General features: G+C 39.1%; 1 protein-coding gene across 6 annotated transcripts in view; it reads right to left on the reverse strand.

The window, feature by feature from the left end:
* The window catches only part of RIPK1 (receptor interacting serine/threonine kinase 1), a 42,233-nt gene that overhangs the window by 7,296 nt on the left and 9,901 nt on the right, over positions 1 to 25,036 (reverse strand). For all 6 annotated transcript variants that reach the window (XM_047859656.1, XM_047859659.1, XM_047859657.1 and 3 more), the window contains 6 exons: positions 20,584 to 20,804; positions 19,382 to 19,538; positions 15,923 to 16,060; positions 14,354 to 14,585; positions 12,192 to 12,341; positions 775 to 851 (listed from right to left, as the gene is read on the reverse strand). In XM_047859656.1, the coding sequence (XP_047715612.1) occupies positions 775 to 851; positions 12,192 to 12,341; positions 14,354 to 14,585; positions 15,923 to 16,060; positions 19,382 to 19,538; positions 20,584 to 20,735 (906 nt within the window). In that variant the 5' untranslated portion in view covers positions 20,736 to 20,804. The remainder of the gene's footprint in view (positions 1 to 774; positions 852 to 12,191; positions 12,342 to 14,353; positions 14,586 to 15,922; positions 16,061 to 19,381; positions 19,539 to 20,583; positions 20,805 to 25,036) is intronic.

The following is a 25,036-nucleotide window of genomic DNA, read 5'->3' on the forward strand; positions in this document are numbered from 1 at the left end:
CTGGATATTGACTCTCTTAATTTATCTTTATCTTAAAACCTCCTTATGCCTGCCTATTTTCTTTACTGTAGTCTTGCCTTCATGATTATAGTATGTTGCTGTAAGACTTATGCTAGCAGCTTATTTCCTGAGGGTGTGTATGTAGGGAAGGTCTTTGTTTCCCTTGGTTACTTGTTGGTAACAATCCTTGTCATAGCCCAGACACCAAATTCATTGCTTCAGGTTGAAGTGGATGCTGCTCCTTTGCTTAGCACAAGATTATCAGGGGGAGGAGCCAACTTTTGAAACTGCAACAACCTGGTTCCCAAGTAAAGATCTCATCGTTGATGTCCCAGGTGACTGTGCTGTTTCTTCGGTACGTTGACACAAGGCTTGCTCCTCCACTACTTTTTCAGCATTATGTTTAGAGGTAGTGTTTTTTTGTTTTTTTTTTTTTCTGTTGTATGTCTTAGCAAATTTAATTCTGTTGGCTTTCTATCTTTCAAGAATTCCTCAGAATGACTGATCCACCTGTGTGGTACTTTCCATTCTATTCCAGTGATGCTGTGCTTTTGTTTTCATATTGCTATATATAATTTCTCTCATTTCATTAGTTTCGATGGAGGAATGGGTCCAGTATGCCAACTTGATGATATCTGTATAAAATTGCTAATTTTGTTTCATGTGATTACTAAGCTAGCCTACTTCAAATCTTAGTAACAAGTTATATTGCTTTGGATTTCAAGATTGATAATATATATGCTTTGATAGGTTAATGTTTTGAGCATTACCTACCTTTAAACTTGTCACATCCTCTTCTACATTTTCTTCTAATTGATCTACATAAAAAGGCCTAAATTTTTCTTCAATACCTATATAAAGAAATAATACTATAAATTTCTTAAGTATTTTCTAAAGTAATAACCATATGCGAAATAACCGCTTGAGCTAACGCCAACCCTAAAGTAAAATTTGAGTATTAGTAATCTATTATCTTTCAATTACTTATCTTAATCTGTGGACAAAGCAGTAAAATAAAAATTTAAATGCCAAATCTCTGACTTACCCAAAGAGACTAGCAAGACTAATAACTAGGTGGAAGAAGAAGGAACAGTGTAACATGAGAAACCAAGGGCTATTGGGGTGCCTGGGTGGCTCAGTTGGTTGAGTGTCTGACTTCAGCTCAGGTCATGATCTCACAGTTTGTGAGTTCAAGCCCCGCATCAGGCTCTGTACTAACAGCACAGAACCTGGAGCCTGCTTTTGATTCTGTGTCTCCCTCTCTCTCTGTCCCTCCCCTTCTCATGCTCTGTCGCTCCCATCTCAAAAATAAATAAACATTAAAAAAATTTTTTTTTTTTTTTAATTTTTTTTTTTTTTCAACGTTTATTTATTTTTGGGACAGAGAGAGACAGAGCATGAACGGGGGAGGGGCAGAGAGAGGGAGACACAGAATCGGAAACAGGCTCCAGGCTCTGAGCCATCAGCCCAGAGCCCGACGCGGGGCTCGAACTCCCGGACCGCGAGATCGTGACCTGGCTGAAGTCGGACGCTTAACCGACTGCGCCACCCAGGCGCCCCAAAAAATTTTTTTTTAAATAAATAAAAAAAAAAAGAAACCAAGGGCTATTGCCTAATAGCATGTTTCTCTCACTGCAGCACAAAGCCCTATCTAGTATAAATTAATCTCCAAGTGAACAAGGATGGGTGGACTCCTTGTTTCTGTCTCTCTGGTATCAGAATTCTAGGATAGGGGCACCTGGGTGGCTCAGTCAGTTAAGCATTCGATTCATGATTTCAGCTCAGGTCACGATCTCATGGTTCATGGATCTGAGCCCCACAATGGGCTCCACGCTGACGGTGTGGAACCTGCTTGAGATTCTCTCTCCCTCTGTCTCTGCCTCTCCCCTGCTGACATTCTCTCTCTCAAAATAAATACACTTAAAAAAAATTATTATAGGATAGAATACTCAGAATAGTGATTTGATATAAAAAGTTAAAGGCTGTCAGCCTTAAAAGAAAAAGGCAACTTTCACTTCCAGGAAGATGGAGTAGGCATACTTTTCCTTATTTCTCCCTCTAAGCACAAGAACCCCTAGATATCGCATATAAAACAAACATAAAAAGAGTCTGAAAGAAGGAAAGACAAAGGCTGACAAACTAGGGACTTTGGGACCTGAGGAAAGACATGACAATGTGTTCATTTAGGATTTATTTTTGCCTCTTAGATCCTAGACTTGGGCTTAAAGAAGCTGGCAACCCAATGGAAAAAAAAAAAAATCCTAATTAAATAAAGCCTGATTCTTTGAGCCAAAGGACTAAGCAAAGAGCATCCTAGCAAGACAAAAGACCTTTAGTCAATAACCACTCTCCAGGCAAACATCACAGAAAATACTGTAGCTCCATTCCCAACCTCACCAGCAAAGGCCAGGTAGGTAGCTGAGACTTCCAACCTCATGAGACAGTAACAGGGTATACCAACACCCCTACCGGGGTGATGTCAGAGAAGGCCAAAAAGGAAGCCAGGATTTTCCTTCTTGCTAGATGGTAATGAGCACTCCACTCAGTGGTGTCAAGGGACTACCAGGGCAGACTGGACTTGCACCCTTACTTTGTAGTTGTAAGGTGCCCCTATTCATTCCAATGGAGAAGTGTCAGAAAAGGGCTAGTGGGAGTCAGAACTTTCACTTCCATTGTAGTGTCCATGGAGACCAGGTGGACTCCATTGGAACTTCCACCCTCACCAGTAAAAAGAAGCCCCACCCCCACCCCAGGTGTCAACAGGGCTCAATAGAAAACCTGGACTTCCCTCTACCTGTCACAAAAAGGTAACAGTCATCCTTCCACTGCCAAAGCCATGTCAGAAAAGGCTAGCTGAAACAGAAGGCTTAAGGAAGATCCAGAATCTCATAACATTGTAAGAAAATGTATAAGTTTCAATAGAAAAATGACTCATCACACTAAGAACCAGGAATATCTCAAACTGAAGGAAAAAACATAATCAATAGATGCCAACACGAAGATATTAGAGATATTATAATTACCTGCTTAAGGATTTTTAAACAGCCATGATAAAAATGCTTCAATAAGCAATTACAAACAAGCTTAAAACAAATGAAAAAACAGCCTCAACAAAGAAAGAGAAGATATAAAATAAATTTCAATGAAATTTTTGAACTGAAAAATATAATAAACCAAAATGGATAAATTCAACAGCAGAATAAAAGGGACAGAGGAAAGTCAGTGAACTGAAAGACCAGAATGATAGAAATATACTAATCTGACCAAGAGGGAGAAAATAAACTGAGAAAAAAAGTGTACAAAACCTCAGTAACAAGTGGAACTCTAACAAAAGTTCTAGTATTTCTATTAACAGAATCTCAGAAAGAAAGGAAAAAGAGAGCATGGCTGAAAAAAGTACTCTAAGAGATAATGGCTGAAAGCCTCTCCAATTTGGCGAGGGACATATGACCTAACAGATTCAAAAATCAAAACAAAACTCAAACAGAATAAACCCAGAGAAATCCATACCAAAATGAATAATAATTAAACCTCTGAAAGATAAAGAAAAAATCATGAAAGCAGTCAGAAAATACCTTACCTGTAAGTTAAAAAAAGAAAAAAAAGAAAAGAAAGAAAAAAGGATTTCTTTTTTTAATTTTTTTTTTCAACGTTTATTTATTTTTGGGACAGAGAGAGACAGAGTATGAATGGGGGAGGGGCAGAGAGAGAGGGAGACACAGAATCGGAAACAGGCTCCAGGCTCTGTCTGAGCCATCAGCCCAGAGCCTGACGTGGGGCTCGAACTCACGGACCGCGAGATCGTGACCTGGCTGAAGTCGGACGCTTAACCGACTGTGCCACCCAGGCGCCCCGAAAAAAGGATTTCTTAACTGAAACCATAGAGGCCAGAAGAAGTGGCACAGTATTTATTAGGTCCTGAAAGAGAAGAACTGTCCACCTAGAATCCTACACCCAGCAAAAATATCCTTCAGAAATGAAGGGAAGATCAAGACATTCTCAAATGAAGAAAAACTGCAGTAATTTGTCCCTAGCAGACACACTCTAAAAGAATGGCTAAAGAAACTTCCTAAACAAGAAGGAAATGATTAAAAAAAAAAAAAAAAGATACTTGGTATATCAGGAAGAAAGAACACATATGGTATAACTAAAAAATAAATAGGCGTTCTTTTTCCCAGTTTCAGCTGGTTCATGGCAGGGAACTTCCCCAAATCCTTAAGATCTTCTAGGCAGTAAGAATTGTATGTTAATGAGATGGCTTCAGGCTGGAGGCATGGGGAGGAGAAGATAGATAGCTTCAGGATGGGAGCTGGTCACCAGAAAGACCTAGCTATGACTACAGGCTTGGAGCTTTCATTACAGCTCCCTGACCTACAGTGAGCGGACAGAGACTGGAGATTGAGCCCACCAGTGATTTAATCAATAATGCCCACCTAATTAAGCCTCCATGAAAACCTGTTAACAACAAGGTTTGGAGAGCTTCCAGGTTAGTGAATACATTGAGTGGGTACATTTTTGGGAAAGTGGCATGCCCAAAGAGGGCATGAGAGCTTCATGGCACATCACTCCCACCACCAATAACTTGCTTAATGAAATCTCTTCCCTTGGCTGTTCCTGAGTTGTATCCTTTATTATAACCCAGTAAATGTAAGCAAAATGTTTCCTGAGTTTTATGAGTTGTTCTAGTGAATTACCGAACCTCAGGGGGTAGTATGAGGACCTTCAGATTTGTATTTGATGGGGCAGAAATGTGGGTAGCCTGGGCACCCTATCTGCATCTGATATATAAAGTGGGGACAATCTTACAGCAGGACTAAGCCCTTAAACCTGTGGAATCTGACAATAACTCCAGGTAGTCACTGTCAGAATTTAATTGAATTCTAGAGTACCCAGTTGTGACCCATTTGGTGTCAGAAGTAGTATTACAAAAAATACCCCACAACACAGTAATAAAAAATATGGCTAAATACAATAGGCTTTCCTTCTCCTTTTGAATCTTCTAGACTATGATTGACAGTTGAAGAAGAACTGCAACAATGTCAAAGTATTATAAATGTATGTAGAGGAAATATTTAAGGCAATTATATACAGAGGAAAGTAAAGAGAAGTAAAGGAAGTAAAGTGTTTATACTTCATTTAAACTGGTAAAATAACATTAGTAGACTGCAATGAATTATGTACAGATGGTATAACACCTAGAGTATCCATTAGGAAAACTATGCTCAAAAATATTGTCAGTAAATTCAAATGGGATTCTAAAAATGTTTAAGAATGCACAGGAACGCAGCAAAAAGAAAACAGAGAAATGAAAAACAGAAAGAACAGAAAACAAGACAAAATGGCAAACATGAGCTCTAACATAACAATAATTACATTAAATGTATATGGTCTAAAAACACCAATCAAAAGACAGACATTGGCCGAATAAAGAAATGACCCAAGTATATGCTGTCACAAAAAACTCACTTCACATATAATTGATTATAGGTAGTTGAAAGTAAAAAAGATGGAGAAAGATGTATCATGTTAACATTAATAAAAAGAAAGAAGGGTGGCTATATTAATATCCAAAAAAGTAGACATCAGAGCACAGATGACTACTGGAGACAAAAAGGGACATTTATATAATGATAAAGGATCAATCCATCAAGACACAGCGATCCTAAATATACATGTGCCAAACAACAGAGATGTGAAATCTATAAAGCAAAAGATGATAAAACGAAAAGCAGAAATAGACAAATTCACAATTCTAGTCAGAGATTTGAACATTTCTCTCAACGATTTAAAGTACTAGAAAACACATCAGCCAAGGTATAAAAGAACTCAACATTATCAACAGGAACTAATTGAGATCTACAGAATACCCTACCCAACAACAGCAGAATAACCCATTTCTTTCAAGTGTCCACAGAACATATACCAAGATACACCATATCCTGGACATAAAATAAGCCTCAATAAATTTTAAAGGTTGAAACACACAGAATGTGTTCTCTGATTACAATGAAATCAAGCCGAAGATCAATAACTGAAAGATTACAGGACAATCTCCAAACTCTTGGAAACTAAACAATATACTTCTTTTTTTTTTTTTTTAATCTTTATTTTTGAGTGAGAGACAGAGTGTGAGCAGGGGAGGGGTAGAGAGAGAAGGAGACACAGGATCTGAAGCAGGTTCTAGGCTCTGAGCTGTCAGCACAGAGCCCAATGTGGGTCTCAAATGCACAAACCATGAGATCATGACCTCAGCCAAAGTTGGACGCTTAACCAGCTGAGCCATCCAGGCTCCCCAACAACATACTTCTAAATAATGCATAGATCAAAGAGAAAGTCTCGAGGAAAAATTTTAAATGCAATTAAATAAATGAAAGTAAAAAAGAACTTATCAAAACTTGTGGGGACATAACTAAAGCAGTGCTGAGAAGGAAACTTATGGCATTACATACATATTAGAAAAAAGAAAAGGTCTCAAATCCAAATCAATAATTTAACTTCCCATCTCAAGAACCTAGAAAAAGAAGAACAAAACAAACAAAAAGTAGGAGAAAGGAAATGATAAGGAACAGGGGTCTGTTAGAAAACATAAAAACAATAGAGAAAATCAATGAAACACAAGGCTGGTTGTTTGAAAAGATCAATAAATTGATAAACCTCTAGGAAGACTGACAAAGGAAAACAGAAGACATAAATAACCAGTACAAGGAATGAAACAGGGCATATCACTACAAACACTGCAGATATCTAAATACTAATAAGGGATGCTACAAACAACTTTACATATATAAATTTGACAGCTTAAATGAAATATATAATTTCCTCAAAAAATACAGACTATCACAACTAGAACTACCAAGCTACTTGGTATTCTATCTACTCTGATATAAAACATACTACTCTGGGGCGCCTGGGTGGCGCAGTCGGTTAAGCGTCCGACTTCAGCCAAGTCACAATCTCGCGGTCCGTGAGTTTGAGCCCCGCGTCAGGCTCTGGGCTGATGGCTCAGAGCCTGGAGCCTGTTTCCGATTCTGTGTCTCCCTCTCTCTCTGCCCCTCCCCCGTTCATGCTCTGTCTCTCTCTGTCCCAAAAATAAATAAACGTTGAAAAAAAAAATTAAAAAAAAAAATAAAACATACTACTCTGATGTAAAACAGATCTGGGTAGCTCCTATACTATTAAAGAAATTAACTTCACAATTTTAAACTCTCAAAAAAGAGGGGTGCCTGGGTGGCTCAGTCAGTTGGGCGTCCACTTCGGCTCAGGCCATGATCTCACGTTTCATGTGTTTGAGTCCCACATTGGGCTCTGTGCTGACAGCTCAGAGCCTGGAGCCTGCTTCAGATTCTGCGTCTCCCTCTCTCTCTGTCCCTCCCCCACGCACGCACGTCCAGACTCTCTTTCTCTTTCTCTCTCTCAAAAAAGGAATAAACATTAAAAAAAATTTTTTAACTCCCAAAAAAGAAATTTCCAGGCCTAGATGGTTTCATGGGAGAATTCTATCAAACTTTTAAAGAATTGACATCAATTACATCCATTCTCTTCCAGAAAATAGGAGGAAAAACTTGTCAATTTATTTTATGAAGCCAATATTGACCCTGATAGCAAAACCAGACAAAGGGGGGCACCTGAGTAGCATAGTCAGTTAAACGTCTGACTCTTGATCTCAGCTCAGGTCATGATCTCATAGTTCATGAGTTCAAGACCCATACTGGGCTCTGTGCTGATGGTGTGGAGCCTGCTTGGGATTCTGTCTCCCCTTCTTTCTGCCTTCCTCCACTTGTGCTTTCTTTCTCAAAATAAATAGACTTTAAAAATTAAAAAAAAAAAAAGACAATATAAAAACCAGAAAGGTATAGACCGATATCCTCATGAATATACATGCAAAAGTCTTAAAAAATACTAGCGAATGGAATTTAGCAATAAATAAAAAGAATCATACACCACTACTGAATAGGTTTTATTCCTGAGATGCAAGGCTGGTTTGGTACTCAAAAATCAATCAGTGTTAATTCCCCATCCTAACAGTTTAAAGAAGCAAAATAATGACCATATCAATCAATGCAGAAAAAGCAGTTGACAAAATTCAAAACCCATTCATGATAAATTCTCAGAAAAATAAGAACAAATATGGTGAACTTCCTCAACTGATAAAGAGTATCTACTAAATACCCAAAACTAACATCATACTTCATAGTGAAAGTCCAAATGCTTTCCCCAAATACTGAGAAAAGATGAGGATATCTGATTTCACTGCTCTTATTTAAGATAATGCTAGAAATTCTAGACAATATGATAAAGTAAGAAAAGGAGATAAAAGTCATATAGATCAGAAAGGAAGAAATAAAACTGTTCCTATTTGGAGATGACATGAAAATCTAAAAAAAGATCTCCTAAAAAACTCCGGGAATTAATAAGTGAGTTCAACAGAGTCATAAGGTACAAGATTAACATACAAAAAAAAAAAAATCAACTATATTTCTATATTCTAGCAATGAGCAAATGGACACCTAAATTTAAAATACAAACTATTTAGGGGCGCCTGGGTGGCTCAGTCGGTTGAGTGTCCAACTTCAAGTCAGGTCATGATCTCGCGGTCTGTGAGTTCGAGCCCCGCGTCGGGCTCTGGGCTGATGGCTCAGAGCCTGGAGCTGCTTCTGATTCTATGTCTCCCTCTCTCTCTGCCCCTCCCCCATTCATGCTCTGTCTCTGTCTCAAAAATAAATAAACGTTAAAAAAAAAATAAAAAATAATTAAATACAAACTATTTATAATTTGTCAAAAAAGAGAAATATATAGAACTCGCATGCTGAAAACTATACAACCCTGATAAAATAAATCAAAGAAGATATAAATAAATGAAGAGACATATTGTGTTTGTGGATTTGAAGGCTTGATATAGTAAAGACCTCAGTTCTCCCCAAATGGATATACTGATTTAACACAATTTCTACAAAAATTCTAGTAAGATTTTTTTTTGGTAGGTACAGACAAGATTTTTCTAAATTTTATATGGAAAGACAAAGGAACTAGAGGAGCTGAAAGAATTTTTTAAATAAAGAATTTATTTAATTCTACTCAATTTTAAGACTTATATCACTATATTAATTAAGACTGTGGGTACTGACAGAGGGGAGATGCATGGAATAGAGATACACCAGAATACAGAACCCAGAAATATACCCATACAAACATCCCAACTGATTTCTGCCAAAGAAGAAAAAGCCATTCAATGGAGGAAAGATAGACTTTCAAACAAATGGTGCCTGAACAAGTGGATATTCATAAGCAAAAAATGAACTTCAAACTAAGCCATGTACCTTATACAAAAATTAATTCAAAATGGATGTGGTATTTTTCCAATAAATATAAACTGAAAACTGGCAAGAAGGACAACCAAATATTTAGTTCTGTGCTACTGTTCTTTGGTTAGCAATTAAAAATTTTCCTGGACAATTAGAAAAAATATATATAGAAAAAAATATACTTAACACAGAATTAAATGTAAAACTGTAAGAATTTTAGAACAAAACACATGAGAAAATCTTTGAGATCTAACACTGACAGTGTTCTTAGGCTTGACATCAAAGTACAATCCATAAAAAGGAAAAATCAATAAACTAGACTTCAAAAACTTGTACTCTATGAAAGATGCTGCTAAGAGGATAAAGAAACCCTTATATGTTGGAAGAAAATATTTGCAAACCACGTATCCAATGAAGAAATACTATATATAATATATAAAGAGCACTCAAAATTCAACAGTAAAAAACAAAGCAATCAAATGAGAAAATGGGCAAAAGACATAAAGCAGCATTTCACCAAAGCACATAAAAAATATTCAATGTCCTTAGCCATTAGAGAACCCACAAAAAAGCAATCATGAAACTACCATACAACCTAGCTATCTCATTCCTGGGTATTGTTCCAGAGAAATAAAGACATATATCCACACAAAAACATGTAACAATGAATATTTACAGCACTGTTAGTTATAACAGCCAAAAACTAGGAGCAAACCAGATTTCCTTTGAGGAGTGAATAAATAAACTGTTGTACATCCACACCCTGGAATGCTACTCAGCAACAAAAAGGAACAAATCATTGACTCAAACAACCACTTGGATGAATCTCTAGGGAATTATGGTGAGTGGCAAAAAGCCAAATCAAAGGGAACCCAAAAAGTAGTTTATGATTCTATTCATGTAATATTTGTGAAATGACCAAAATGATAGTGAACAGATTCGTGATCACCAGAATGTGAAGGAGAGGGGTGGGGCTGGGGAGGAGAGTAGGGTTGGCTATAAGAGGGCAACATAAGGGACCCTTATGGTGATGGAGATGTTCCATATCTGACCATATCAATGTCAGTATCCTAGTTGTGATACTATACTATATATAGTTTGGCCAGATGCTATCATTGGGTTAAACTAGGTAAAAGGTATAAGGGATGTTTCTGTGTTCTTCCTTTTTTTTTTTTTTTTTTTTTTTTTTTAAGATTGTTAAGTAGGGGTACCTGGTGGCTCAGTAGGTTGAGCATCTGACTTCAGCTCATATCATGATCTCATGGTTCAGTTCATGAGTTCCAGCCCCACATCAGGTTCATTCCTGTCAAAACCAGAGCCCATTTCAGATCCTCTGTTCCCCTCTCTCTGCCCCTCCCCCGCTTGTGTGATTTTTTTTTTTTCCTCTCTCTCTCTAAAAAATAAACACTAAAAAAAGAAGAGATTTTTAAGTAATCTCTACACCCAACCTGGGGCTTGAACTTACAACCCCGAGATCAAGAGTCGCACACTCTACCAACTGAGAAACTCCCCTCTGTCTTTTTCTTACAACTACACATAAATCTATAATTATCTCAAAACAAGAAATTTAATTTAATTTTCATTTTTTAAAGTTTATTCAATTATTTTAAGGGGGGGCAGATGGGGGGGGGGGGAGGGGGAGAATCCCAAGCAGGTTCCACACTGTCAATGCAGAGACCAATGCAGGGCTCAAACCCATAAACCGTGAGATCACGACCTGAGCTGAAGTCAAGAGTCGGATGCTTAAAAGAATGAGCTGCCTCAAGAAATTTAATTAAAAAAAAAAAAATGAAAAAGGCATGGAAGAAGAGAAGAGACCAAGCCAGGAGAAAATTCAGGCTGACTAAGAGAATAAGAAAACAAGCAAGTAAATTAAAGTACCACTCTAATCCTTGGTAGTAGTGATAGATGAGGCTTTAATTCTGTTTCTTCATAGCAGAAATATGAAAGTAAAATGCTTTGTAGGCTCCTAAGTGACTTCCTACTATTTATTTTGTCCTCACCTGATTTTCTTTCCTCTGATTTCCATTTTTCCTCTGCCTCTAGGATCTTAGCAAGATCCTAGGTAACCTAGGGGTATGAGAGGAGGTACAAGATGTGGCAAACATCCATATCCCTTGCCCTCTCCCTCCACTACAGGCCCAATCAAAATGACAACATACATCTTCAAATATGTCAGCTACACAAGGGGAGGGAGAAGAAAGAAAAGAAGCTACAAAATAAGAAGGCCAGTGGAAGCAACCCAGGTATCCACCAACAGATGAATGGATAAATAAATGTGGTATATACATACCATTCAGCAAGAAAGAGGAAGGAGATTCTGACATGTGCTACAACATGGAGGAACCTTAAAGACATTATGCTGAAAGAAGCCAGGTACAAAAAGATACTGTATGATTCCACTTATATGAGGTACCCAGAGAGGTCAAATTCCTAGAGATGGAAAGTGAGAATGGTTGGTTGCCAAGGGCTGGGGGAAGGGGAATGGGGAGTTGGTATGTAATGGGTACAGAGCTTTGGTTTGGGAAGACAAAAAAGTTTTGGAGATGGACAGTGGTGATGGCTGCACAACACTGTGAGTGTACTTAATGCCACTGAACTGTATACTTAGAGAAGGTTGAAATGGTAAATTATGTGTTATGTATATTTTAACATAATTTTTTTTTTAAAAGTTCTATGAAAAAAAAAGAAATGAGGGCCTTATATGCCTTCATGCTTTTGAGAGGGATAGTATCTTTTTAATTGAACAAAATGTTTGAAATCCAGAAAAGCAATCTGAAATCACAAGTAGAGCTCAGTGTTTTAAAAACTTGGAGCAACTTTTTGATAACGTCTTACTAAGAAAATGGCCTCATAGGCGATGTATATAGCCATAAAAGCTACTCTTACCAGCAAATGTTGGCCGAACTTCTGGATCCGCCTCCCAGCATTGCTTCATGATGCTGATAATCTCCTCTGGGCAGTACTCAATGATGTCTTCCACATTTGGTCTGTTCCCAGATTTAATGCAGATTATCAACTGCTGCTCACAGATAGCATCTATAAAACAAAAAGGGATTTAAGTTGACTTTTTCTCAGGTCCTAAATGTCTCAGGCAGGAAGATCGCAGGGTTTGGACAAGGCTGGATGTCTCTCTGCCTGGGGTGTGTTTTCAGTAGGGCTGTCTTATTCCTTAGGGGCAGAATGACCCTCTGACATGGTCCACCGCCCAGATGATCAAACAACATCTTAACCTCTGGAGATGAAAGACAGAATTCACACCAAAGAGGTCTCCTGGTAGAACAAATAGAATATGTGACTAAAACCAATGGCATACTTCAGATTTTACTATAAAGACAAATAAGGTACGGCTCTTGCCTGTAAGGAGCTCGGTTTATTGAGAGTAACATAAAATATAGAGTGATAATTGCTATTTAAAAAGTAAGCACAAAGGTTTCTGCTAACACAACCATGACTAGAGGGTCAGAGAAGGATTTGCTGAGTCTAGAAACATAAGTGGGATTTATCCATGTAAAGAATCAGGAAGGAGGACTCAGAGAGGAGGATTCCAGGCTAGGGAAGCAGGATATGAATAGACTGGAAGTCCCCCAAATCATAATGTAGCCCAGGAATTATGAGTAGCTCACCATAACTGGGCAAAATGACTAAAGAAAGACAGGTAAGGAATGAGGCTAGAGAAAGATGGAAAAGCTAAATCAGAGAGGGCTTTGTATTCCATACTGAAGAATTTGAACTTTATCCTGAAGGCCCAGTGAGCCTTGGAAAGATTTCAAAAATATGAGTGAGATGGTCATACTTGCCTTTTAGGACAACCAGCGTGGCTGAAGTGTGAATGGGGGATGGCATGAGCAGCCATCAGCAAAAATACGGAGGGTCTGAACTACATAGAGTCTGGTGGGGATAGAGAGAAGTGGATGGATTCAAGATGTAGCCTGAATCACATATAATCTTGAGTTCATAGGTTTAAATGTGTGATTGCATGTGGGAGACAAGAGGCAAAGCTAAGACGTGAAATGCTTCTGGCCCAACAACTAGGTAGGGTACAGGGGGTGGGAGGAGAGAGGGTGAAGCCATTTTCTGAACATGAGAAGAGCAGAGCCAAGTGGACTACACAGAGAATATGTAGATGACTCTGTTTGAGGGCATTTGCTTTGGGGTTCCTCTGGTATGTGTAATAGATACAACAGATAAGTGGATATCCAGGCTAGGGCTCTAGATAAGAGATTTGAGAGGCCTTGGCAAAGTAGTGATCATTAAACCAGAGGAGCCAATAATCACCCAAGAAAAAGGGACCAGGAAAGGTCCAGTAATTTAGGCACTTAACAAACTGAGGAATGAGTACTGTATCTTCTCCTGCATGAATCATGTCTTTCTCATCTTTTTATTCTTAATTCCAATTAAAGTGCCCATAGTAAGTACTGAAAAGATATAATTCTTATCTATTTGTTTTTTTGCCTATTTATTTATTTAGAGTGTGAGTGCACACAGGGGAGAGGCAGAGAGAGAAGGGACAGAGAGAATCCCAATCAGGGATCCCTAACAGCACAGAGCCCCAACACAGGGCTGGATCTCACAAATCATGAGATCATGACCTGAGATGTAGAACCTCCAGAGTAAGAAGCTTAACCAACTGGGTCACCCAGGTGCCCCGAAAAGAAGTAATTCTTGAGTGAAGGAGCAAGTGAATGAATGAAAGTATGAGGCATATGTCTCCTAAGCAGAAGCAAGCAAGCTTTCCTGTCCAGGAAAAATCCTGGAATTCTACAATACCTCCCAAGCTCAGATACATCATCAAGGCTCCTATTTGTCCTGTGATCCCTGATTCCTAAACTGAGATTAATCATTCATTCACCACAAATGTACTGAACACCAACTGTGTGTGTAGAGACTGGGGAAATAGCACTGACTCAGTCAGATACTGTCCCAGCCCTGGTGTAGCTTATGGTCTAGTAGGTAAAAAGACGTTATAAATCTTAACTGATGTCATTGAAGGCCACTATTTCAGCAGTTTTGATTAACACATAGATTCTACTCCTCTATAAACATCTTACTTTCATATGGCTCCTTATTCGCAAATATTGCCCAAAGTACTATGCCAAAGCTGTATACATCTGACTTCTCTGAGGGTTTTGCGTTGATGTCATTCAGATGCTCAGGGGCCATGTAGCAGAGGGTTCCACCATTTTTCTTAGGGGCGCTATTATTCATTTTTCTCTGCTCATTATTTTCTTCTTTAGTCAGTTTACTCCACGTCTTAAAGGAAGCCACGCCAAGATCAGCTATCTGCAAGAGATCAAGCCAATGGGAGTGTTCTGTGAAAGCTATAAGCAAATCAGACTTGTCTTTAACTCTGGGGCTTATCTAATAGATGCAAGGTATAGTGAATTTCCTGAAGTGGTTACACTAGATAGGTTTAAAACAGCTACTTCTGAACAGACTCACAGAAATTTTGTGTCTCTTCAGCCATCTAAGAAAATCTCCCCTAAGAAATGTTCATGTGAAATTCTGGTATCTCAGTTCTTATGCAATAAACCCAGGGAATTTGCTAGTAGGGTTGGGGGAGGGGGAGGAAAGAGGAAAAGCAGAAGTATTTCTGACATGAACTACAGTAAAACATGTTTATTCTAATTCCTCATTTACTCTGCATATTTTTTTCAACTACTTCTGGGGCTAGGAATACAAGGTATTTTCTTCTCAGCAGATTTGTAGAGCAGATGGTGAGTAGGTACTGCACCTTCAATTTTCCCCAACAGTGTTCCAAAGCCCATGGATGCGAGAGTCTAAGGATTCCAAAGACACTGAGGAAAAGGACGGTAGTGTTACTTGTTTTGAGTTGGTAGCCTGAACCTAAGAGATGACAGGATGGGAAGGAGGAGAAAAACAGACAAGAAAGCAAAGAGAAAAATACAAAGGTCAGACACAGAACTAAGAGGGAGATGGCCGGATAAAATTACAGAACCACACGGTTAAGAAGAAATCAAAGGTGACAGTTTTACTTTTGCCTTTAGGAATCCAAGCATATAGGTATGAATTCCAGCACGTGATTATCTAAAATCCAGAGATTCTAACATAAGAGATACATTAGAGGTAAGTTATTATTGTAAAGAAGGAACCTTCCTTTAAAGTCGTAGGATTAAAAATCTGTCCAAGATTAGAAGGAAGTGTTAGAAGCACAATCTTGTAGTAGAAGGATGCCTGCATAAGCAGTTCCTGAGTTCTCCCCCAAAAGCTGCTTCCCCTTTTAGATTCTCGCGCTTGGATTCCTGTTCCCAAAGCCAATTAGACGTGATGTTCTATCTAGTTAAATCTTGCTCTTGAGTGAACAAAAGGAAAATCCTTTCCCTTTGTTCCCTTTACTACAATGGAAAAAGTCAGAATTAAAAAAAAACATACTGATACAAAATATAGATTAAAGTCAGTAAATAAATAAATAATATGGACTCCATCAAGTCCGTATCTTTCTTTTCAATCCTTGTCAGAAACTTCCAGCACCACCACCACCAGTTATAAGCTGAGTGAGGTCTTCCTTTAAGGTCTACCATGTGAAAAAATGGATCTATAGTGGAGAATTAAAACTAAAATCACCCTAATCTTCTAGAAACCTTTAGATTATGATTTACCTTAATGTGAAAGTCATCATCAACGAGGATATTTTCAGGCTTTAGGTCCTTGTGTATTACTCCTTCTCCATGTAAGTAGCACATTCCTTCAATGGTTTCCATAATTATCCTTCCTTTTACAGAAAGGGGGATACTGATCTAAAACAGTGATAGTTAAGTCTATGAAATGGAAAGGTAATCAAACAGGCCAAACCGACTGTTTTATTCAAGAGTACTGGGGTCTGAACCTTAGAACAGACAGATCTTCCTTGACATATAATGGGGTTACATCCCAAACCCATCATAAGTTAAAAATATCATTAAATTGAATATGTGTTTAAACTAACCTAGTGAACATCATAGCTTAGCCTAGCCTATCTTAAAAATGCTCAGAACACTTATATTAGCCCTCGTTGGGCAAAATCTTGAACACAAAGCCCATCTTATAATAAAACACTGAACATCTCATGTAACTGACTGAATACAAAATGGCAAGTGAGAAACAGAATCGCTGTGTGACTAACCAAATGGTTGTGAGCATATCGACTGTTTACCTGTGATCACATAGCTGACTGGGAGGTGCGGCTCATGGCCACTGCCCACCATCATAAGACAGGCTGGTACTGTGTGTCACTAGCCCAGGAAAAGATCCAAATTCCAAATTCAAAGTATCATTTCCAATGAATGCCTATTGCTCTTGACTGTCATAAAGTCAAAAAATTGGTAAGTCCAACCATCATAAATTGGGGACTATCGGCAGTTACCAGGATTCCTTCTATTATGCTGTTCAGCACTGCTGTCATTTTAAAAGAAGTCCCCTTTTAAAGAAAGATTTCATCCCAGGTGCTAAGGGTACTAATGTTGTGCTCTGTCATGTAAAAATAAAACTTTTATGCCAATATGGCAATATACTAAAATGCTGTAAAATTAAGCTCCTTGAGAGCAAAACATCACCACCACCACCACCATCATCATCATCATTCTAGAATGCATCCTGACTATCTGGCATGGTGCCTGGAATGTTTGTTGAATGATGGATAAATAAATAAACAAAAAACAAGTATTTTTCTATAGTACATTAATATGTACTACTATATATTAAATAGGTGAACAGTGTCACAGAAATGTATAGATGAACATTGAGAAAAAAAGAATACAAGAGAACATGCTCACACTTATTACAAATATGTAAAGACTAATCTATGGGATAACATGATGTTAAAACAATGCTGAAGTGGGTTTAATATCTATTTGGTGATTTGGTATCATCTATTTTAGATCTTTGTAAATTCTTAAGTCACTCTTACTTACGACTGTATTCTAGTTGTATAAATATCAACATTAATACAGACAACTCCAATTTCTATTATAGCAGCTAAACATTAGTTTTGCTTAACAATGAAAAACGCAAACTGTTTGTATGTGTGTGTACGTGTATATGTGCACAGTCTCTAGTTTACAAACAAGGCTGTTTAGGCTGATTTCTAAAAATTTAGATATGTGTTGGTTGTTGGCAAACAGGAAAAAAAATTAAATGATGGAAGTTAGATTCCCAAGTCAACCCCCCAAATCATATTTAAAACCCACAATGGAGATGAATTAGTCACCTGATCACCAGCATACATAAAATAGCCAGAGATTTTCCTTTCTTCCTTGATATACCTTTGGACTTAGGAAAAAGTTCTGAGCAAGCAAAGGAAAGACCTTCTCATTCCCCTTCCTGATTTTCTCCCTCATGTCCTCTTGAGTTCCCTCTGGAGCCCAAACTAGTCTACCTTATCTTTGCCTAATCCGGGAGAATGCCCCCTTGTCCCAAAAGATTTACCTCCCAATCAAAATGACTATTTACTTCATGCAGCAGCTGATCTTACCCAGTTTGGGGGAGAAGAGCAATCTGATCAAATTACAATACAATGTGTATAGGTGAACCTCTCTTACCCCTTCCCACAGGTATCTGTGAGAGATGTCTGGGACTTAAAAGAATTGAAGAACAGACATAATTTTGGGCAGATGTAGGGTCGGGGGGGGGGGAGAAGACAGGAAAAGGGGGAATATCTGCCCTAAAGAAAGCCACATCCCACCACTGTCTCATGCAATCTATGCTTTGGCCAAATCCAGTTACTTGTAAGTTTCCCAGATATGGCATACTCTCATTCCTTTGCACATGCCATTGTCTCTGCCTGGAACCCTTATTCCCTAATTATCTGCTTGTCATTTGGGCTTTGGCCCAAGCATCCTCCTTCTGGAATCCCTTCCTATTTATCACACGCTAAAGTGACTGCTGCTCCTTTGTGTTCCCACAGCACACTAGGAGGATGTCTATCACAACACAATTGCACCATACTGTTCACTTCCTTATCTGTCCCTTTTATGTGTGTCATATTTGCTATTGCTTCTTGATTAACTAGCACAAGGCCTTGCTCTTACTAGGTAGATAAACTCAGGGCACCTGGGTGGCTCAGTCGGTTAAGTGTCTGACTCTTGTTTTCGCCTCAGGTCATGATCTGATGGTCGTGAGATCAAGTTCAGCGTGAAGACTGCTTGGGATTCTCTCTCTCTCTCTCTCTCTCTCTTCCTCCCTCCCTCCCTCCCTCTTCCACTGCCCTTCTCCCCTGAGCTCTCTCTCAAAACAAACAAAAACAAAACAAAATGAAATACCTTTAGAAAAATAAACTCTATGGGGTGCCTGGATGGCTCAGTTGGTTAAGCACAGGATTTGGACTCAGGTCATGATCTCATGGCTTGTGGGTTTGAGTCCCATGTCAGGCTCTGTGCTGACAGTGTGGATGAAGCCTGCTTCGGATTCTGTGTCTGCCTGTCTCTCTGCCCCTCCCCTGCTAGTGCTCTGTGTCTCTCTCTCTCAAAAATAAATAAACATTAAAAAAATTTTTTTAACAGATAAACTCTATAAAATGTTTTATCAACGTGATTTGGTTTTCATAAATCAATTTTTATTTTCCTATTTTAAGTCTTACTTATTCAGTGTTGTTGCCTCTAGTGTTCTATATTTAGCCTGTAAGTTTCTTAAATGGTATCAAAGGGCAATCATCAATATTCCATCTCCACACACAGTTATTGAGAGTGTACATCCTTTAACCAATCAGTCAGTGTTTACTGTTACCTATTAGGCATACACTTCACATCATGAAGACAGTGCTTGTCCCTGAACAGTGGATGCTGGGGTGGCTGACAAAAGCCTACTATAAGACTAAGACATGGGTGGGGGGGACCTCCCCAGGTGAGGGGTACAGACAGCTGTCTGCAAGGATTGACGGGAAGGCAAGACCACCTTCTGGGGCAGGGAAAGTCCAGGATGCTTTAACAAGGGGACTGACTTCAGAAAATCCAAAGTATCTAGCCATTCACACAAGGGTTATTTGACACCAACAAGCTACAAAAGAACACAGTGGCAATAACCATCACAGACAGGCAGCCCCCGAGCCGCTGTGCCCATACAGTGCACAGCAAAGCCCTCTTTACCTCCGCTTTCAGAACGTGCATCAGGTTGCCCTTTTCCATGTACTCCATCACCAGGGAGTAGTTTCCTTCTTCTAAGATGACACCCAGGAGCTTCACCACCCGATTATGTCTCAGCCTGTGCATCATCCTGCCCTCTTCAAGGAGGGACTCGTTGTACCTGCGGGGGAGAAAGGTGCTGTTAAGATGGGCACAGTTAGTGCCCTTGTCCTTGTTCCCCCAAGAAACACAGCATATGGCTCCAATGCATCACATCACATGGGCTTGTGTTGGTACTTGTGCATGTACTGATCCCTTCTGGGTCCAGGCTACAAGCTTCCAGATGCAGAGGCGTTTCCTGCTCATCTTCATATTCCTCCTTCCCAGTTACAGGCAGTGAGTGCTCAAGAAACAGTAGGTCAATAACGAATGAATGCAGAGGAAATGAAGAGCAGCAAGGAGAAGCAGCCTGAGAAAAGGGCTGCGTTGGACAGGATAATTAAAAATGCAGCCTCTCTTGAGGCACCTGGGTGGCTCAGTTAAGCGTCTGACTTGGGCTCAGGTCATGATCTCATGGTTCATGAGAGCCCCGCGTCAGGCTCCGTGCTGATAGCTCAGAGCCTGGAACCTGCTTCGGATTCTGTGTCTCCATCTCTCTTTCTGTCTCCCCCCCACTCACGTTCTGTCTCTCTCTCTCTCTCAAAAATAAACATTAAAAAAAAAAAAGGCAGCCTCTCTTGGTAACCACTCTGGCAGGAACAAAGGGAGGTAAAACAAGTCCACCAGCTGCTTTAAAGAGAGGGCTTCTGGAACTTCTAATTAATAGGCTACTTCCCCCACCCCCAGACTTAGGGCTGGTCCTTACCAAAATGGTGAAGGAAGTATTTAAGTCTATCTCAAGGACCCCTCCCCATTTTCTTCTCATTGCCTCCCTCATTACCCTTAATCTCCTTCCCCTTCTTTATTTCCTTCTCTTTGTCTTTCATCATTTATTACTGCAAGCTTTTTGCTAACCAGCCTCAGAATCCTCATCAGTGGCACAGGGAGAATAATAATAACCAGCTTTCAGGGTTATCTGACATAAAGCCCACACGCTGATATGCCACAGTCTGTCTCATTCTAAAGCCTGGGCCATGGCATATCCACTGCCTTGCCCTGCTCCTCCACGGTAACTCTTCCCATGGCCAGCCTGTAATTTGGCCCACCCACCTCTGATCCCAACTCACTCAGTACACTTGGGGCCTGTGTACACCTTTTTCAGGATTACGAGTCCATGGGATCTGTGTAAACACAAAGACACCTTTCCAAAGCCCCCGCTGTCAAGATGCTCCTTCTCCAAAAAGTCACTAGATTTCATCTTAATGTCATCCAAGGACATGTCTGGTTTCCTTGTGAATCCTCAGAATGTCCAAAAATGCACCACTTTTTCCCCCTTCGGAGATGTGCCCTGTAAGAAAGACAAAAGGACATCTTAGTGCACAAAATCATTATTAAAAAAACATATGAAATTCTACCATATGTTCGGTGGAATCACAGAAAACCACATTTTATTTTTACTTTAAAAGATTGTTTTATTGACCAATATTGGAACAAAAAATGATGAGTGATGACAAAGTCTTTATATTATAGGTTATCTTTTTGTAAAGGGGGAAACATGGTGTTTTGCCATTAAAAGACAAGAGACATACATATGTACAGACATGTGTATCCGTAGCCTCCTAATGGGTCTCCCTGATTCTATCCCTATTCCTCTAGAGACTACTCTCAGCACAGCAGCCAGAAGGATCCTTTTACAAATGTAAACTAAATTGTGTTACTTCTAAAACCCTCCACACACTCATGGTAAGACCAAACTCCTTACCATGACCTACAGAACCCTCCAAGAGCCTGCCCCTGCCTACCTCTCTACCTCTTGCTTATTCGACTCTGGCCACACTGGCTTTGTTTCTGTGTCTTGAACTTGCCATGTTCTTTCTCTTCTGAGGACCTTGGCATTTACTCTTTCCTCTGGTTGGAGTGCTCTTCCCTGGATATTTTTGCATGATTTGCTCTCTCCTCAAAAAGTCCGTCACTGGCCTCCTGTCCTAAAGTAAGCCCCTTCTGTCAATATATATTTACTTTTTAACCTAGTTCCACTTTTGTAGCAATTATCATTATCTGAAATAACCTCATTTATATGTTTACTTTCATGGGGTCAGTCTCCTCTACTGTAATGTATCTTCCATGAAGGTAGAAATTTTTGTCTGTTTTGCTCATTGTTGTATTTTCACCACTTAGAACAGAGCTGGAACAAGTACACACTCATTACACAATATGCATCTTTATATTTATACTAATATTGAATCAATAACTAATTTATTATTATATTTCAAAACACTATTGCTTTTAGGAGCAGGAACCATGCCTATTTTCCTTCAGAATTTTGGCCCCAATGCCTTGAAGGCTGCTTAGGATATAACAGATGCTCGATAAACATATTTGAACTGAACAAGGTCATACGCATAGATACACGGATTAAATGGACCCCCAACTTATTTTAAACATTGCTGAGCCCTTTCTGAAATGATAAACACTCCAAAAAGCACCCAGAAATTAAAATAAACTTTATCTACAAAGGTTAAATCTTTAGCTAATGTACAAATGTGATCTGTTCCTCCACTCTACCTTTGGCTACCTCTTTGATTTTTCCAACCTAAAACTAATCATTTACCAAGTCAGACAGTTCGTATTTTTGGATTCACCCACTCCTTTCCATGCCCACAGACATTCTCCTAATAAAGACTTTCATTGGCTCTTGTCCACACTTTTACAGAAAACGTCTAACAAGTGTCCTTCTCTCCTAGCCAACCAACATATAGGATGCCAGATTAATCTTATGAGAGTTCATATCTAGTCATATAATTCAAAAACTCTAGACCTACAAGGTTTGTGTGGCCCTGTATAACTGAACCCTGTCTACCAAATTAAGCATAGAATTCTCACCCTCACATTTAAAGCTCTTACTGGTATTCTACCAATCTCATTTTCCAGCTTTACTTTTTTTTTTTTTTTTTTAGTTCTAGTTAGTTAACATATAGTGTAGTATTGGTTTCAGAATTTACACATAACATATGTACACACCCAGTGCTCATCCCAACAAGTGCCCTCTTTAATGCCCATCATCCGTTTAGCCCAGCCCCCCAACCACCTACCCTCCAGCTCCTCAGTTTGTTCTCTATATTTAAGAGTCTCCTGGGGCACCTGGGTGGCTCAGTTGGCTAAGCGTCTGACTTCAGCTCAGGTCATGATTTCAAGGTTCGTGGGTTCGAGCCCTGAGTCAGGCTCTGTGCTGACAGCTCAGAGCCTGGAGCCTGCTTCGGTTCTGCTTCCCTCTCTTTCTGCCCCTCCCCCATTCATGCTCTATCTCTCAAAAACTGAATAAACATTAAAAATATGGGGGAAAAAAGAGTCTCTTATGGTTTGCCTCCCTCTCTGTATCTTATTTTCTTTTCTTTCCCTTCCCCTATGTTCATCTGTTTTGTTTCTTAAATTCCACATATGAGTGAAATCATATATTTTTTTCTGATGGACTTACTTCACTTAGCATAATACACTCTAGTTCCATCCATGTTGTTGTAAATGGCAAGATTTCATTCTTTTTGATGACCAAGTAATATACCATTGTGTGTGTGTGTGTGTGTGTGTGTGTGTATATATATATATACATATATATACACATATATGTATATATGTATATATATATGTATATATGTATATATATACACCACATCTTCTTTATCCATTCATCAGTCGATGGACATTTGGGCTTTTTCCATAATTAGGCTATTGTTGATAGTGCTGCTATAAACACTGGGATGCATGCATGTTCCCCTTCGAATCTGTATTTTATCCTCTGGACAAATACCTAGTAGTGCAATTGCTGGCTCATAGGGTAGTTCTATTTTTAACTTTTTGAGGAACCTCTGTACTGTTTTCCAGCATGGCTGTACCAGTTTGCATTCCCATCAGCAGTACAAAAGGGTTCCCCTTTCTCTGCATCCCTGCCAACATCTGTTGTTTCCTGAGTTGTTAATTTTAGCCATTCTGACAGGTGTGAGGTGGTATCTCATTGTGGTTTTTATTTGCATTTCCCTGAGGATGAGTGATGTTGAGCATCTTTTCATGTGAAAACCACAATTTGTATTCCTTTAGACTTCCATTTCTGGCAACATGGAGGACTAGAAAAATTTTAAAACCCTCCTGCTGCAAAAGACCTATGTGTGTTGGATAGCATAACACAAATATCCACTCAAATGCATAGGCAGGCCAATGGAAAGGAAAATAACTCCAGGGACTAAAAAAAGAACAGGGCACTGGCTGCAGGGCAATGACCCACATGGTGGCTGCTACAGACTGAATGTTTGTGTCTGCCCCAAACTTCATTTGTTGAAGCTCTAACTCCATTGTGATAATATTAGGAGATGGGGTCTTTGGGAGGTAATTGGGTCATTAAAGTGGAGGCCTCATGAATGAGATCAGGGTCCTTATAAAAAATATGAGAGTTCTCACTCTCTCTCTCCACTACATGAAGATGCGTCCTATGTCCCCAAAGACTAGTATGATGTTCACAGCAGCTTTATTCATGTTATCCCCAAACTGAAAACGGTTATGCATCAACAGGAAATGGATTTTTAAAAAAGGATTGTAGGGGTGCCTGGGTGGCTCAGTCAGTTGAGCGTCCAACTTTGGCTCAGGTCATGATCTTGTGGTTTGTGAGTTCGAGCCCTGCGTCAGCTCTGTGCTGACAGCTCAGAGCCTGGAGCCTGCTTCAGATTCCGTGTCTCCTTCTCTCTCTGCTCCTCCCCAGCTCACACTCTGTCTCTCTCTCTCTCTCAAAAATAAATAAAGGTAAAAAAAAATTTTTAAGGATTGTATATTCATACTATGGATTACTACTCAGTAATAAAAAGCAATGAACTACTAATACACACAGCAATGTGAATGAGTCACAAAACATGGTAAGTATAAGGAGCCTTGTACAAAAGAATACATACTGTATAATTCCATCTATATTAAGTTCTGGAACAAGGTAATCTACACTGGAAAAGGAACACTGGTTGCCCACGGGCAGGGTGAGGACTGAATGGTTTGGGGCATGAGGAAACTTTCTGGGTGATGGTAATGTTCTGCCATCTCATTGGGGGTTAGGGTTACACACGCATAAGCATTTGTCAATACTCAGTAAATATACTCTAGGTAAATCTTACAACAAAAGAAAAATCTGTAAACATACTGAAGTCTATCTTGTTAATGAAGTGCATGCTGAAAAAAGTATACTGGTATCTGCAATTTACTTTGCAGACAAACTGGTGGGTAGAAAGAGTGGTAAATAGCTGGTCTGTGATAGCGCAGGCAGAATAAAATAATATTCATGGTAGACACACGAAAGTTCAGTGTAAAAATTTTTTTAACTACATTTCTATTTTTACTAATTTTTCCCATATATTCCTCACCCAGTTTCTAATAGTACAGATAAAAAAACTAAGAAACCAACTTTGTACATTACTATTAACTAAACACCCTACTTGATTAACTCATTTTTTTTTTTTTAACTAATGACATTTTTCTGTTCCAGGATCCAATCCAGAATACCACATTGCCTTTTGTAGCTCTTGATTTTTTAATTTTTTAAAAATCTTT

The sequence above is a fragment of the Prionailurus viverrinus genome, chromosome B2 (genome assembly GCF_022837055.1).
Source record: "Prionailurus viverrinus isolate Anna chromosome B2, UM_Priviv_1.0, whole genome shotgun sequence".
Lineage (NCBI taxonomy): Eukaryota > Metazoa > Chordata > Mammalia > Carnivora > Felidae > Prionailurus > Prionailurus viverrinus.